Genomic DNA, 14,953 nt, shown 5'->3' with positions numbered 1-14,953 from the left:
AAGTAACCTTGCCTCCTTTCTTTCACAAAGGATCCATTGAGTGGGAAGAGAAAAGGACAGAGCTGGGGGAAGCACTATACTTCCAGGCCCCCCTCCCCACCCTCTCCTGCCCAGGTGCCTGGAGGGAAGCATTTAGCAACACAGAAAGCACTTGTTCTGGGAGGTGGGGAAGAGGCTGATTAGTCACAGCTTTACACTGTCCCTGCTGCAGGCCAAAAGGCCCTAGAAGTAGTTGCAACTTGAACTCCATGTTCTTGCCCAGCTCTTTGAGGGGTAAGGAAGAGCATGTGAATAAGAGCAGTACTGGCGGGGAGGAAGTAGGCCCTGCAGCCCTCTCCCCACAACCTAACTCATCTGGGTCCAGCTCATCATTCTTTGATGCCTCTGGTGGCCCTCTTCATCCCCTCCCATGAGCTGCAGGCTCAGCAATTAGGGAGCAACAAGCAAAGGTAGTGATGACTGGCTGTCAGGCACACTGCAGCAGGGTGGGAGAGGGGTTCTGACTCTGCCTCGCCTGTCAAAGTTCAGAACTGCTTTCCTTCCTCCTCCTCCTGCAAAGCTCCCTAGAGGGTGTCCAGGCCAGAGCTACAAGTTATGTGAGGCTGGAGCAGGACAGATAAGATGCATTATGATTCTGCTGTCAATGGCTTTTCCATCTCCCCTCAAGTGCCACCTGTAGGCTTAGACTATCAGCTGAGACCCTAGGCTCTTCTCTTGACGTGATTTTCTTTCATCTCCCAAGTCAACCGTGCCCAATGCTGTCCTGTCTTTTGTGGTACCAGGGAGAACCTGGGAGATGCGTTTGGCTAGAACTAGACACAGCCTTAATATTCATGTATTTATTCTCAGAACATACAAACTCATCTTCTCAGAGAATAGAAAACAGAAATTTCACTCAGTGACTTAAAGATGGACACAGCCAGCTCACCCTGTCCCCACATCTACTAAAAAAATTCCCTGGGTGACGGATGCCTAGAGTGCACAGCACCCCTTGGCACAGGGGCCGTGCACAGCTCTAAACAAGGCTCTCAACTTCTTTTATGAGCCAAATGGGCAAACAGCTGTCAAAATGACAATAAGAGTCCAAGGTCCATAATCCTCACAGTGCCAGATCCCCTGGGTCATCTAGGGCAATGACTTTGCTGCAGCTATGCAGTAACATCTGTGCCGAAGAAGTCCCAGCCGGCAGCCAGGTTTTTGTTCAGTCTGAGAGGCAATGTCAATTGGCTGCCCCCCTGACTGGCAAGAGCCAATGGCCCAATGCAATCCCAAAGCCCACCAGAGGTGCAGAGCTGGGCCAAGATCTGTGGTAATTTGTTCTCCCTGCCTCCTATAGCAGCTTCCTCTCTGTCTGCAGCCGCACACTCAGGCCTTCAGACCTGAGGGTCTGGGCCAAGGAGTCTGATTGTTTCCTAAGCCCCCATAACCCAAGAGTGAGGACCTGGAAAGAGAGATGTGAGGGTCCTGAAGAATAGGCTTCAGAGCATGTCCTTAACCCTGTGGGAGAGAGCTGTGTCAGGCAAAAATGGTCTCTTCCCGGCGCTTCTTCGTGAGGATGGTGCCTGGCTTGTGCTGGGCATCTGGGTGGTTGGCTAGCTCTGGGGGGCAGGAGGACACTGGGCTCTCCAGGATGGCTTGCTTCAGTTCATAGAACACAGCAGAGTCCTCTTTGGTGAGGAAAGTGATGGCCACACCACTCTTGCCTGCTCGTCCTGTGCGGCCAATGCGGTGGATGTAATCTGCGGAGGGAGAGGAATGTCATTTAGGACACCAGGCCAGATGCTCTGGTGGGCACTGTCAGAAGCCTCCGCTTCCTAAGGCATCCTCCTTCCCACCTTACCTCCAAGGGCAGTAAATGAGCTCGTGCTGCCTGAACCTCTAGTGCCCACAGCTCTCTGCTGGGGTTTGTCTCCCCACTACTACCACTGATGAGGGTCATCCTACCACGCTAAGACAGAGCGCGAGTGGCCTAGCTCCATTCTTCTCCACATCCTGAGGACAGAGAGCTGTCTCAGGTGCTGGGATAACAAACCCAGGTAAGATAAAGGGCAGGAGCTCTTCTCATTGGGACAAGCAATTCTAGACTCGGAGCTGGGAGAGATGGCAGCAACAGCCACCTCAGTGCAGTGCCCTGACTTCGAGTGGAAAGAGACAAGGACTCTCCCTTTACCTGGATTGAAGCTGCTTTCCCCTGGACTTACCTTCAATGTTTTTGGCCATATCATAGTTGACAACCATAGACACATCTTGGATGTCGATACCACGACCCGCCACATCTGTAGCCACCAAAATATCCTTGGCCCCAGCCTTGAGGTTGGACAGTGCAAACTCTCGCTGCTCCTGGCCTTTTCCACCATGCAGTGTACAAGCATTGTACTGTTGGAAGAACGGTGAGGTGAAGACAGAGCAATGGGGTCAGGGGAAGACACACAAGAGGGAGTAGGGACAGAGAGGGAGGGTTGCAGAGAGCAGCAGGAGAGGAGATGGGAAAGGAGGCAGGAGAAAGAATGAGTGCAATTGGAAGCAAGGAGAGAAGAGGTGAGCTGAAGAAAGGGACAGAAGAGAACATGGTGGGGAGCGGGTGGCAGGGACAGACAGGGCAAGGTCAAAGGTAAAGCAATCAGGGGTGAGATGTGGAGGCAGACAGATGAGAAGCAGTCAGAGAATGAGGGTGAGAGATGAGGGTGGAAGGCAGGGACCAGAAGTCTAAGGGGGGTCTAAGCACTGAGTGGAGGGGACACACCCTTCCCCTCCAACACCAGTATCAGGAGTCAAGGAGACTGATCACCAGCATCTCCTCTTGACCACACCATCCCCTCTCCCAAACATACTGACACAAAAACTTTGACCCACTCTATTCCACATCCTCAGAGCCTGCCAGGATATGTCTCAAAACCTCTCCTTGGTGGAAGACCCAACCACCTCTGGCTGCCACTGCTGAAATGGACAGGGAGTCCCAGCAAGTGACCAGTCCTCCTTGTCCCCATGAAACTGCCCTTTTCCCTCAGGCCATGACTTGTTGAATACTGGAGAGGTTCAAGAATGGGTGAGAATTGAAAGCAAGAGCCTAGGGGGCCCCTCTAGTTTCAGAAAGCAGCACCAAAGAGACCAGACTCTCCCCTGTCAGACACACCCCCATCTTCTCCAGGGATTTGGCCAAAACATCACAGCCCTTCTTCTGATTGACAAAAATGATGATGGGTGGATCAAAGCCTTGCTCCAAGATTGCCAGCAGTTTTTTCCTGGGGAGAAGAAGAAGAGGATAAAAATGAGATGCATACTACCACCCACTCTTAAGTCAAACGCCCAACCCTGACCCATGAATACCAATTCCAGGATCTTCAATGCCCATGGCACCCTGAACAAGAACAGAAGCTCTTCAACACAGCAGAACAATCGCCCTCCGGCCACCACTCCACTGAAAAAACCTCCCTCTCCATCCCGGCTCCTCTGACTCCGCTGCCCCCATACCTCTTTTCTGACTCTGACATGAGGAAGACTTTCTGTTCCACACGTTCATGGGGCTTGCCTGCTGAGCCAATGTATACCACAGCAGGTCGCCGAAGATAGCTCCGGGCCAGACGTTCCACCGCTGGGGGCATGGTGGCCGTGAACATGACTGTCTATGAAAAGAGGAGGCTCAGCCCTGGACCCAGGCAGACACATCACATATCCCACCATCAGCACAGGCAGCGCAGCCCAGGCTAAAGAATCTAAAATGAGCCATGCTGTAAGTTTTGACAGCCATCACCTTAGGAAATAGCGTCCTTTGCCTTCCCATTTCTCTCCTCAGTACCTGTTCGTAAGGGTACTTTACATCTTACAATGAGAGGAAGGGCTGAGAGCATTTGCTAGCACCTATGATGGGTAGTAGCATGGCTCTTTGGAATCATTTTTCCAGGGCTAAGCTAAAGGGCTACACTGCTAGGACTGTGAGAGGACTGTACCTAGGCATGCCTCACCACTCTGGAAACTTGTACTCTGGGCCCACCTAGGCCAAGAAGGGCCTTAGAGATGGTTTGGCAATTTGCCCAACTTTTCCCAGCCTAGGGAAGCAATCTTACCTGGCGGTACTTATGTTTTCCTGACTCAAAGTTGGCCAACATCTTCTCAGGGTCCTCAGCCTCATCTGTGTCAGGCTTCTGGTTGCTGACAGGCATGTGCTCCAGGATCTTCTGGACATCTGGCTCAAAGCCCATGTCAATCATCCTATCTGCCTCATCCAGAACCACATAGGTACAGCGGCTCAGCACCAGGTAGCGGTTCTCCAGCACATCAATCAGACGTCCCGGGGTAGCAATCACAATCTAGGGGGTACAGTGGAATCATATGCAGCCCCAGCAACTACCCCTGTCTTCTCCCTTCTGTGAACTATCCACCCACTTGGGCAACATACCCCCAATGCTAAGGGACCTGGACCCCAACCTCCAGTTATGTTTGGCAAGGAAGGTTCCTGAGAACTGGCATGACATTGTTGCTACCTTGGATTTTTTCAGGAATGAATGGGGTCTCTGAGTAAGGTCCAGGAGTTAGACAGAGAAGGCAAAATCAAAATGAACTTTCTTTTTTTTTTTTTGTGAGGAAGATCAGCCCTGAGCTAACATCCATGCTAATCCTCCTCTTTTTTTGCTGAGGAAGACCAGCTCTGAGCTAACATCTATTGCCAATCCTCCTCCTTTTTTTCCCCAAAGCCCCAGTAGATAGTTGTATGTCATAGTTGCACATTCTTCTAGTTGCTGTATGTGGGACGCGGCCTCAGCATGGCCGGAGAAGCAGTGCGTTGGTGCGCGCCCGGGATCCGAACCCGGGCCGCCAGTAGCAGAGCGCGCGCACTTAACCGCTAAGCCAGCAGGCCGGCCCCAAAACGAACTTTCTTAGATGGAAGAGGGACCAAGGGATACTGTGGAGGGTGTTATATAAAGGGATTACACTAAGAAGTCTGCACAACACTCAATTTCTACAGCAGACTTCCTGTAAAAAGCTCTCCTCCCCTCTCCTAAGAAGGCAACACACAAAGTCAATGACTCAGTCTGGCAGAGTGATTAAGAGCACAGGCTTTGGTTATGAGTCTCAGCTCTGCCCATAGCCAGCTATGTGTGACTTTGGCAAGTTACTAACCTGAGCCTCAGCTTCATCTGTAAAATGGAGATACCACCACCTCTCTCATGTTTGTTGTGAGAATTAATGAAGTGTACAGTCCAATCCCTGGTGCATCAGTTCTCAATAAGAGCATATATATAAACCAGCCCTTTTCCTCATGTGACTGTACATCTATGGCAGAAACTAGAAACAGAGCCCCAAAACAGCACCTGCCCAAACGGCGGGCTGGCTGCTGGCAGGGTGAACGAACCTCACAACCCATGCGCAGCCGGAAGCCCTGGTCTTCTCTGGAGATGCCGCCAATGACAGCCACAGTGCGGATGCCCAGTGGCTTCCCAAACTTGATGGTCTCTTCCTCAATCTGCTGAGCCAACTCACGGGTGGGGGCCAGGATGATGGCATAAGGGCCCTGGTCTGACTCTTCGATCCTGTGGTAAATGGGGCATCCCACAGTTTCATGAGCTTTGGTTCTCATCCAACACAAACAGGAGAAGACAAAGTCACTTTTAAGGGCAGCTACAGGAATGGGGAGGGTAGTGGGAAAAGGATGCAATGAGCTCCCTTAAAAATCAGAGACTCCAGGACAGCCAAGTTCTCCAGTAAGTGGTCCTTGCTAGCAATAAAATCATATACTTCTTTGATATCATGACCCCATCATTCCCTAATATCTGACCCAGACTAAAGAAGGAGCTTCTGATTATAGACTTAAAAAGAAAACCAAACACTCATTGGCCACTTTCACCCTTCCTACCCACTCAAACCCACTCCAACTGGTGTCAGCTGACCCCACCTGTCAATTTTGGGAAGAGTGGTGATCCAGACCAGCAATGGGATGAGGAAGGCTGCTGTCTTGCCGCTGCCAGTCTCAGCCACACCAATGATGTCACGATTCTGTAGCCCAATGGGAATTGCCTGACGCTGGATAGGTGTTGGTTCCTGCAGTGACGCAGAGAGAGTAATAGAACAGGCAGAATTATACTACCTGGGCTGACAGAGTGGGCACATACGCTAGCACAACAGGAAGACACCAAGCACAGTATACAGGAATGGGGACCCAAGAAGAAACACAATCACCGAACGCCAATACTTCCACCAGAAAGTGATAAACAACGTCATCTTGGTGTCCACTGGCAGAGAAGCCATCACATAGACAAGGAAAAAAGATCTTTGTTCCCAAATTAAGTTTGTACCCCCCAGAATGTAGGAATATGTCAAGGCTTCTGGACCAACCTGTCCCTCCTTACCTTGTAGCCACATTTATCAATGACCTCCAAGATGTGTGGGGGCAGAGAAGAGTCTTTCCAGGATCGGATGGGATTGGGGATCTTGCCACCTTTGGTGGTGATGCTGTAGTCCTCGCGGAAGATGCGCCAGTCTCTGTCTGTCATCTCATCTAATTTCTTCTGGGACCAATGCCGATCATCCCAGCGCTGCTTGGCTTCCTTCTTACGAAGTTTGCGTAGTCTTGCCCTGGAGCAGAACGTGAGGAATAAGTGGGATCGGTCTCCCCCATCTCCTTCCTGTAGTCTCTGGGCTCTGCCCAACCACCCCAACCCTAACCACTCACTCCTCCTGCTCCTTTTCTTCCAGTGTCCGCCTCTTCTCCATCAGGTCTCCGTAGAAACGCGACTGCTCTCGTTTCTGCTGCTTTAGGTCGATGCCTGCGATGAAGCCTCGCCCCAAGAGCTGCACCTGGTGCCGTTCTTTGTACCTGGAATTGAGACAGAGGAAGAAAAAAGAGGAGCTCTTACAGCAGTAGGAGGGACGGGCAGACTGCCAGACTGCCAATATGTACCAGTCCCCCCTCCTGGTCAGGGTCCCTCCTCACCCAGAAGGCTGGCGGACTACTGGTTTACCAATTTCCCCATCTCAGCTTATCTTACTTCCATCTCTGTAGTCACAGTTCTCTCTAGTTTAGGCCTGAAGCCACTCACAGTGGGTTGTAGTCAATGGATGTGTCCTCAGATGCATCCCACTCAAAGACAAACTTGCGGTCATTGAGATGCCTCGTTCGGCGCCGCTTCTTGATGCCACCCAGGTAACGTTCCTGCCCAGGGACAGAACACAAAGCCCATCAAGCTCGAGGCCCAAACCCCACATGCAGAGATCAGAATGGCCAAATAACTAAACCTCATTTTTGTGTGTGTCGGGGGGTGAAGACAGAGCCAAGGCCTGTACCTTAATGGCGTGCAGTTCCTTGCTCTTGTCCTTCTCCTCCCGGATTTTCTGCCGCCCTTCCTCATCCTCATTTCCGTTGGTCTCCCGCTCCATCCTCTCCCTGCGTTCCCGACGCTCCCGTTCCTGAGGGTCTTCTGCAGACCAAAGAAAGCAAAGCTGCAGAAGAGCTCAGCAGAAGAAAAAAGACGGCCTGGAGGGGATCCAGACAACGGACACCAAATAAGAAAAAAATGAGGAGTTTTATGATACAAGGGAAATGGAGACGTAACAGAAGGTATTTTTCTCATAAACTTCCCCATCCTTCCCTCTTCCAAACTCCAGAGCAAACAGGTTTCTAGGTCTCCTGAATGACACTACAATCCCATCCCACCCCTTCCAACCCCATTCAGGGGCTACCCAGGGTAGGAAAACGAACCCAACATTTTCCTGCCCAAGTCCTGGAACTGTTTTCTTTTTTTCCTCTCTTCTTCAAGCATCTTCTGCCGCTCCTCCACCTCCTGCTGCCGTCGCTTTAGGGCTTCAGCCTCTCGTTCTGCTTTGGAGAGGAACTTGGGCTACAAAATACATTACAACTGTAAACAAAGGATCTGGGAGCAGGGTATAATCACATCACTGATGGGGAGACGGCAGGGAGCCCAAACATATTTGCTCAGGCATTAAACCTGGTAAGGAAAACACAAATAGGCCTTGGACCCTGTTATGAGCTGAATTACGTCCCCCTCAGAATTCATATGTTGAAGCCCTAACCGCCAGTACCTCAGAATGTGACTGTGTTTGGAGACAGAGCCTTTAAAGAGATGATTAAGGTAAAATAAGGCTCTTAGGGTAGGCCCTAATCCAATCTCACTGGTGTCCTTATAAGAAGAGAATTTGGTCACACAGAGAGACACCAGGGATGTGCATGCACAGAGGGAAGACCATGTGAAGACAGAGAAGACATCCATCTACAAGCCAAGGAGAGAGGCCTCGGAAGAAATAATCCTACTGACTCCTTGATCTCAGACTTCTAGCCTCCAGAACGGTGAGAAAATTAATTTCTGTTGCTCAAGTCACTCAGTCTGTGGTGTTCTGTTATGGCAGCCCTAGCCATAATTAATATAGACCCTCAAGTTCTTACCTTAGCCTCAGCTTCTTCTTCAGCCTTTTTCTTGGCCAAAAGTTCCTCCAGAGACAATGGCTGGGCCTGAAGATAAAACACAGTCCATAAAGGCTCTCTTCCTTTGAAGATCAACAAAGTTGGGCTTGAATTGAAAAGGAAGATAAGAAAATCCTTTCTCTCCTTTACCTTAGGCTTCTTATCACCATGTTCATCCTCTTCATCCTTCTTAGAGTCTCTGTCTTTCCGAGATTTAAAGTCTTTTCCTCGGCCAGGAGATAAACTTTAAGCAAAGGAACAAGAAAGCTCCGTTATCACTGTCTTACCCCAGCCCTCGATGAGGTTCAGGCTGAGCCCCAAAAAGAGGATGGAAGTTTTCCCATGACTCAACAAGACTGGCCCATGGTCATCCATCATGTCCTGCAGCTCCCTTTGCAGACATGGTCACTCTGCTTGCTCTGAAACCTAATGATAGCCCTGTCTTGGCCCCATTCTATCTGAATCTCCTTTTCTGAGACTAATCTCTTCTAGAAAAGTGGGTCTTCACTACTGCCATCAAAAATATTTCCTCCAAATAGCAGTTGCCCATTGAAAAAGAAAATCCTGCTTAACTTTATAATACACAATGACTTTAACATACATGGCCACTCACATACACCTTTCCCAGATACTGCTATATATGCCCCCTCCTCATTCTTCCCTCCTACCAGACGCAGCAATCCTTTCCCCACACCTACCATAAGTTTAACCTACAAGAGATCTCAAACAACCCACTGTGTTTGTTATGAGAATTCTGTCCTTTGCCTTGAATTCTAACCTACACACTCAAGGCCTAATAAAACCTTTGCATAGAAAGTTTCCAAAAGAAAAAGATCAAGATACTGGGGCATTAAGCTATCCCAACAAATATATATCATACATCCTGGGTAGAAAACTGAATGGTCCGATGAAGCTAAAGGAATGTTTTGTAGGCTGGTAACCTTTTCAAACTAATTTCTAAATTCTAAGAACAAGTTGACCCCCAAAGGGTTGTGACTTCACTAACTGGTTATACTTTATAAAGAAGACACATACCTTCTAAAAGACAGCTCTGCAGTAACTACGAATAAGATCCACTAAGAAAAATTTACTTTCCTACAAAGCTGAGCCAGCTCAGACGCAGAGAGGAAGAAAAGGAGCATTCCCCTAAAGACCACCCCCATTCCCTCAGGTACCTGGATCGTTTCCGGTCCTTGTCCCGTCTGTGCCCATCCTTATCCCGATCTCGGTCCTTCTTATTCCGATCCCGCTCCTTATCTCGTTCTCGTTCTTTGTGCCGCCGCTCTCTAAAGACAGCACATTTAAGAAATCACTTGATGTTTCCATCAAGTGGAAGGCTGCTTTATTGCAGCCCTAAGAAGGTTCTCATGCTCTTTTCTCCCCAAAGTAACATTTTACAAATTGGGGAATGTGTTTCCCAGGGAAGTTATGAGGGAATTCTTTTTTTTTTTTTTTTTTTTTAATTTTTTTGTTTATTGCAGTAACATTGGTTTATAACATTGTAAAAATTTCAGGTGTACATCATTGTACTTCTATTTCTGCAAAGATTACATCATGTTCACCACCAAAATACTAATTACAACCCATCACCACACACATGTACCGAATTATCCCTTTCACCCTCCTCCCTCCCCCCTTCCCCTCTGGTAACCACCAATCCAATCTCTGTCCCTATGTGTTTGTTTATTGTTGTTATTATCTACTACTTAATGAAGGAAATCGTGGTATTTGACCTTCTCCCTCTGACTTATTTCACTTTGCATTATACCCTATGAGGGAATTCTCATAGGTTATAAGCTCAGAGTTGTACCGCTAAATGCTAATGGTAATGATAGGCCACGGACTATGTGAAGAGATGAACTGTCTTCCTTGATCATCTGGACCTTCAGCTTACAACTGAACTTTTAAGAGCCACTAGGTCACTAGGTGTAGAGAAATGTATAGAAGTCTGATGTCCTAAAACCGGAGGCATCAGAAAAACCAAGAATGAAGAAGTCTAACATGTACTCTCCCTGCCCTGTGACAGACATACAAAGTTACTTTACCTTTCTATAGACTTAGAACGGGAACGGGAACGAGAACGGCTGCCTCCTCGACGCCTATCCCTCGATCGATGCCGCTTCCTATCTTTAGATGGGGAAGACTTCCGGTCTCGGTCTCTATCTCGCTCTCTGTCAGGAGTCCGAGATCGCTTCCTTTCCTCCTTCGAAGGTGATGCATCACGGTCCTTCTTGTCAGCCAGCTCTCCTGCCATCTGTCATGGGTATGAGGAGTACTTACTACATACTAGGTATTGCTCTTTACTGTTTATATATAATTCACTCTATCTCAAAACAACTCTATGAGGTAGATACACTGTTATGTCTACTTTATAGACAAGGAAAGTGAAGCTCAGGTATATAAAGTAACTTGCCTAAGGACACACAGGTGGTAAGTGGCAGAGTCCCAGGCAGTCTGGCTCCAGAGGCCCACTCTTGTTCACTATACTATACTGTCCCTCTGTGATTTCTTTTTGTATCTATTCATTTCTAAAAGTATACAATGAATATACCTTATTTTTATAATTAGATTGCAAGAGTATTAAAAGAAATGTTAGTGAGGGGCCAGCCCGGTGGCGCAAGCAGTTAAGCGTGCACGCTCCGCTGTGGCGGCCCAGGGTTCATCAGTTCGGATCCCGGGCGCACACTGACGCACCGCTTCTCCGGCCATGCTGAGGCCGCGTCCCACATACAGCAACTAGAAGGATGTGCAACTATCACATACAACTATCTACTGGGGCTTTGGGGCAAAAAAAGAGGAGGATTGGCAATAGATGTTAGCTCAGAGCCGGTCTTCCTCAGCAAAAAGAGGAGGATTGGCATGGATGTTAGCTCAGGGCTGATCTTCCTCACCAAAAAAAAAAAGACAGAAAAAAGAAATGTTAGTGAGGGGCCAGCCCGGTGGCACAAGCAGTTAAGTGTGCACGCTCTGCTGCGGCAGCCCGGGGTTCATCGGTTCGGATCCCGGGCGCACACTGTTGCACCGCTTGGCAAGCCATGCTGTGGCGGTGTCCCATATAAAGTAGAAGAAGATGGGCACGATGTTAGCCCAGGGCCAGTCTTCCTCAGCAAAAAAACAGGAGGATTGACAGATGTTAGCACAGGGCTGATCTTCCCCACCAAAAAAAAAAAAAATGTTAGTGAATGAATAGTGTACTAGCTATCTCTACAAACATCCTGTATGGCTTATCTTAGGAGTCTATTACATCTGCCAGCCCACCAGGATCAGTCAACACATACATCTAAGAAAGGTAAGTTCTCTTGAGCTCATAAAGAAAGCTCAAAAGAGAAAAAAAAGTTTAACTTTGAGATTTGGGATTATAACCAGCACCCTAAGGAAAAGCTAAATTTAAATGGAGAAACAAATTCACTTTTACTACTCAGATGTTAAAAAATGTACTTCTAGTTATGCAACGGGAAAAACTTGGTGAATGGTACACAGGACCTCCATGCACTTCTTTTTCTGCAACTTCCTGTGAATCTATAAAGGAAGGGAGAGGAAGGAAGGAAGCAAAAACTAGAGGTCACAGACACTCTGACTGACATTCCCTGCTCAGATCTTCACAGCCTTGATCATTACCAAGTCCCATGAAAGGTCTGAGCAGGAATTCGTTCTGTTCCCCTCCTGCCTGGGACACTGAACACCATGCAACACTGTCACCTGTCCTTCAGACTACAAAAATCTACTTCAGCTAGGAGCTACAAGGACAGCAAGTCTGAATCTGCCTCTACTACCCCCCCGACCCCCACCATCATCATCATCCCTAAGACTTGGGATACATTTCTCAGAACTTATTTTATCCCCAAATGGTTCAGCTGGAATATCTGTTCCCTAAGCCTTAGCTTACAATCCCCCTTTCCCATGTAATTTCCTGCCATATATCTTTAAGAAGGGAGAATGTATAAAGAAAAGAAAAATGAACAATTAACACTTTCAAAAGGTGGATACAACCCATTTTATCTCACAACTGCCTGAGAAATTACTGAATGTTTTGTTATCAGTATGTTATGCATAACACATGGAAGTTATACTTATGTCTCTTCCACTTACAGCCCTAAGAAAACAAGCCAGAAGAAAGGCTATCTTCTCTATAAAGCATCCTGGACATCATTCATTCTTTCAACAAATATTCATTGAGCACCTGGTAGGTGCCAGAAACTGTTCTACATACTAGAGATATAGCAGTAAACAAAACAAATTCCCTGATCTCATAAAGCTTAAATTCCAGTGAAGCAGATAACAGGCAGAAAGATAAGAAAATTTCAAATAGTAATAGCGCTAATGCAGAGAATAAAACAGGGTGATATAAAAGGGAGGGGTATGAACAAGAGATAGAGGGCTCAGTAAAGAATTTCTTAGATGACCTGTAAGCTGAGATTTGAATGATGGGAAAGACAGCCTCCAAAGATCAGGGAAAAGAACTTAATGGGTAGAAGGGACAGCAAGTACTAAGGCACTGGGGCAGCAACTAGCTTAGTATGTTTGCCAATTAACAACAGACTTGTGTGGCTGAGTGGCACTGCCCCAGGGAGGAAGACTGATTGATTCAAGATGAGTTCAGGGAGGTAAACAGGAGTCAGATCATGGAAATGTGTTTTGAGCCAGGGTAAAGGAACTTGGATTTTTATCTAACTGCAATGGGAACCTTAGAAGGGTGTTAAACAGGAAGTGATGTGATCTAATTTTACATTTTTAAAGAATTACTTTGGTAACTTGGGAGAAAATTTACAGCAGGGAGGCAAGTGTAGAAACAGAACCACTGAGAATGCTATTATAGTAGTCTAGGCAAGAGATGCCAGGGGCTTGTTCTAGGAAAGTGGCAACAGAGATGGAAAGAAGTAGACAGCTTCAGGGTATACTTCGGAGGCAGAGCTGACAGGACTTAGCGATGAAGGGAGAAAGGGAAAGACAGGACACAAAGTTAGCTCCCAAATTTATGGTTTGACCAACCTAATGGTTCATGGTACCATTAGTGACCGGAGAAGATTGGGGAAGGAACAGGTTTAGAAGGAAATCAAAAGTTTCATTTTGGCCATGTTATGTGTAAGATGTCAGTAAGAAAGCCAAGTGGAGATTTCAGGAAGGCAGCTGAAAATGCAATTTTGGAACTCAGGAGAGAGTACCTGGAGACAAAAATTTCAGTCATCAATATATAGATGGCTTTTAAAGCCATGAGACACTAAATGATATTACCTAAGTAGGTAGTATAGTTAAAGAAGAAAATAGAAAAGAAGAGGACCCAGGATTGAGCTCTGGAACACTGTAACATTTAGAGGTCAGGCACAGGAGGAACCAGGAAAAAAGACAGGAAAGAAGCAACAGCCAGTGAGAAAGGAGGAAAAAAAGTAAAGTATGGCATCCCAGAAACCAAACACATATTCCAAGGAGGGAGCTGTTAACTGTGTCAAGTGGAGAAAGACTAGGAGATGGAGGAGTGACCCTTGCATTTGGAAAAATGGAGACGGTTGGTGACCTTGACAAGAGCTGTTTCCATGGCATGGAGGGAGTAGAAGCCTGAGTGGAGTGACTTTAGAAGACAATAAGAGGTGAGAATAAGAAAACAGTAAAAATAGACAACTTTTATTATAGATTCTACTTATCACAATGGCCCACTCTGACCATTGCTTCCCAGCAGTCTTCCTTGCAAATTTCCAGAACTTTGAGTTCCTCAGTTCTTGTAGGGCGAAAGCAAGTTCTTTTTTTCATTCAACGAAGTATTTATCAAGCATCCACTATATGCAAGGAACCGTGCTAGGCGCCGTGTGAGTTACAAAAGGAAATCAGGAAGATTTTGTCCACAGGAAGCTTACAGAACAATAGAAGGTATGAGACACATACCAAAATGAAGGCTCAGATTAAGTTATTACAGGAGTTCAAAAAAGAAGTTTCCTTTCATTTGTGAAACGGGATTTGGAAAGAGGTGCAGAGGAAGTGGCTCTTGAGCGTTTAAGTATAGGTAGAATTTGAAGACGTGTAATTGAGGGTGCAGAAAAGGAGTCATTCCCGGCAAAAGAAATAATATAGGAGGCAGAGAGGCGGGAAAGCATGACTGGTTCTGGGAGAAAAGCCAGAGTTCCAGTTTGGCTGGAACAAGGGCTACTTGAAACAGGAAGGAAGGTCATACTGGGGGTATCACGGGTGCTGTGCCCATGGGCAAAGGTCTGGCCCGTAACATCGTCCTGGGACTTGGCCTGTGCCCCCAGGAGCCAACACTCCCTTCTGGGGCCCGCGCGCCTTCGCTCCTGCTCGCCAGAGCTTTCCGAGCTCGTGCCCCTTCCCTAAGGCGTTCTTCCCCGCCTCGTCCCGGAGGCAGGGGCCACCGCAGTGCCCCCACTCTCGCCCTCTCTGCAAGCTCGTGGGAACCGCATCCACCGCCCGGGACTCACCACTCTTGAGTCTGAACCGCCCAACGCGGCCTCAACGTCGCCGAGCAGTCGCCATTTTTCCCGTTTCCTGGTCGCCGAGACGCACCCCCCGGGCGCGCGGCAAGCTGGGAAGGCG

The 14,953-nt window shown here is 47.8% G+C and overlaps 1 protein-coding gene across 4 annotated transcripts; it reads right to left on the bottom strand.

Annotated features, from left to right (window-relative positions):
* Window positions 1-824: 824 nt before the first annotated feature.
* On the bottom strand, window positions 825-14,953 carry DDX23 (DEAD-box helicase 23). 4 transcript variants are annotated; one of them, XM_087442471.1, is made up of 18 exons: window positions 14,839-14,905; window positions 11,897-11,932; window positions 10,459-10,667; window positions 9,589-9,699; window positions 8,564-8,657; window positions 8,396-8,461; window positions 7,694-7,832; window positions 7,279-7,412; window positions 7,035-7,147; window positions 6,668-6,811; window positions 6,345-6,570; window positions 5,891-6,036; window positions 5,351-5,528; window positions 4,065-4,307; window positions 3,472-3,623; window positions 3,134-3,242; window positions 2,202-2,376; window positions 825-1,739 (listed from the first exon to the last, which is right to left on the bottom strand). In XM_087442471.1, the coding sequence occupies exons 2-18, from the start codon at window positions 11,900-11,902 to the stop codon at window positions 1,516-1,518; spliced, it is 2,469 nt and encodes an 822-aa protein (XP_087298597.1). In that variant the 5' UTR covers window positions 11,903-11,932; window positions 14,839-14,905; the 3' UTR covers window positions 825-1,515. The 4 variants fall into 4 exon arrangements, with proteins under 4 accessions (XP_087298597.1, XP_004429018.1, XP_087298598.1 ...); XM_004428961.3 differs by lacking the exon at window positions 11,897-11,932 and having other exon boundaries at window positions 14,839-14,953; XM_087442472.1 differs by lacking the exons at window positions 11,897-11,932; window positions 14,839-14,905 and adding an exon at window positions 11,852-11,871.

The sequence above is a fragment of the Ceratotherium simum genome, chromosome 17 (assembly GCF_057802395.1).
Source record: "Ceratotherium simum simum isolate JZ-2026a chromosome 17, ASM5780239v1, whole genome shotgun sequence".
Taxonomy (NCBI): Eukaryota; Metazoa; Chordata; class Mammalia; order Perissodactyla; family Rhinocerotidae; genus Ceratotherium; species Ceratotherium simum.
This window is presented reverse-complemented; position numbering and strand designations above follow the sequence as displayed.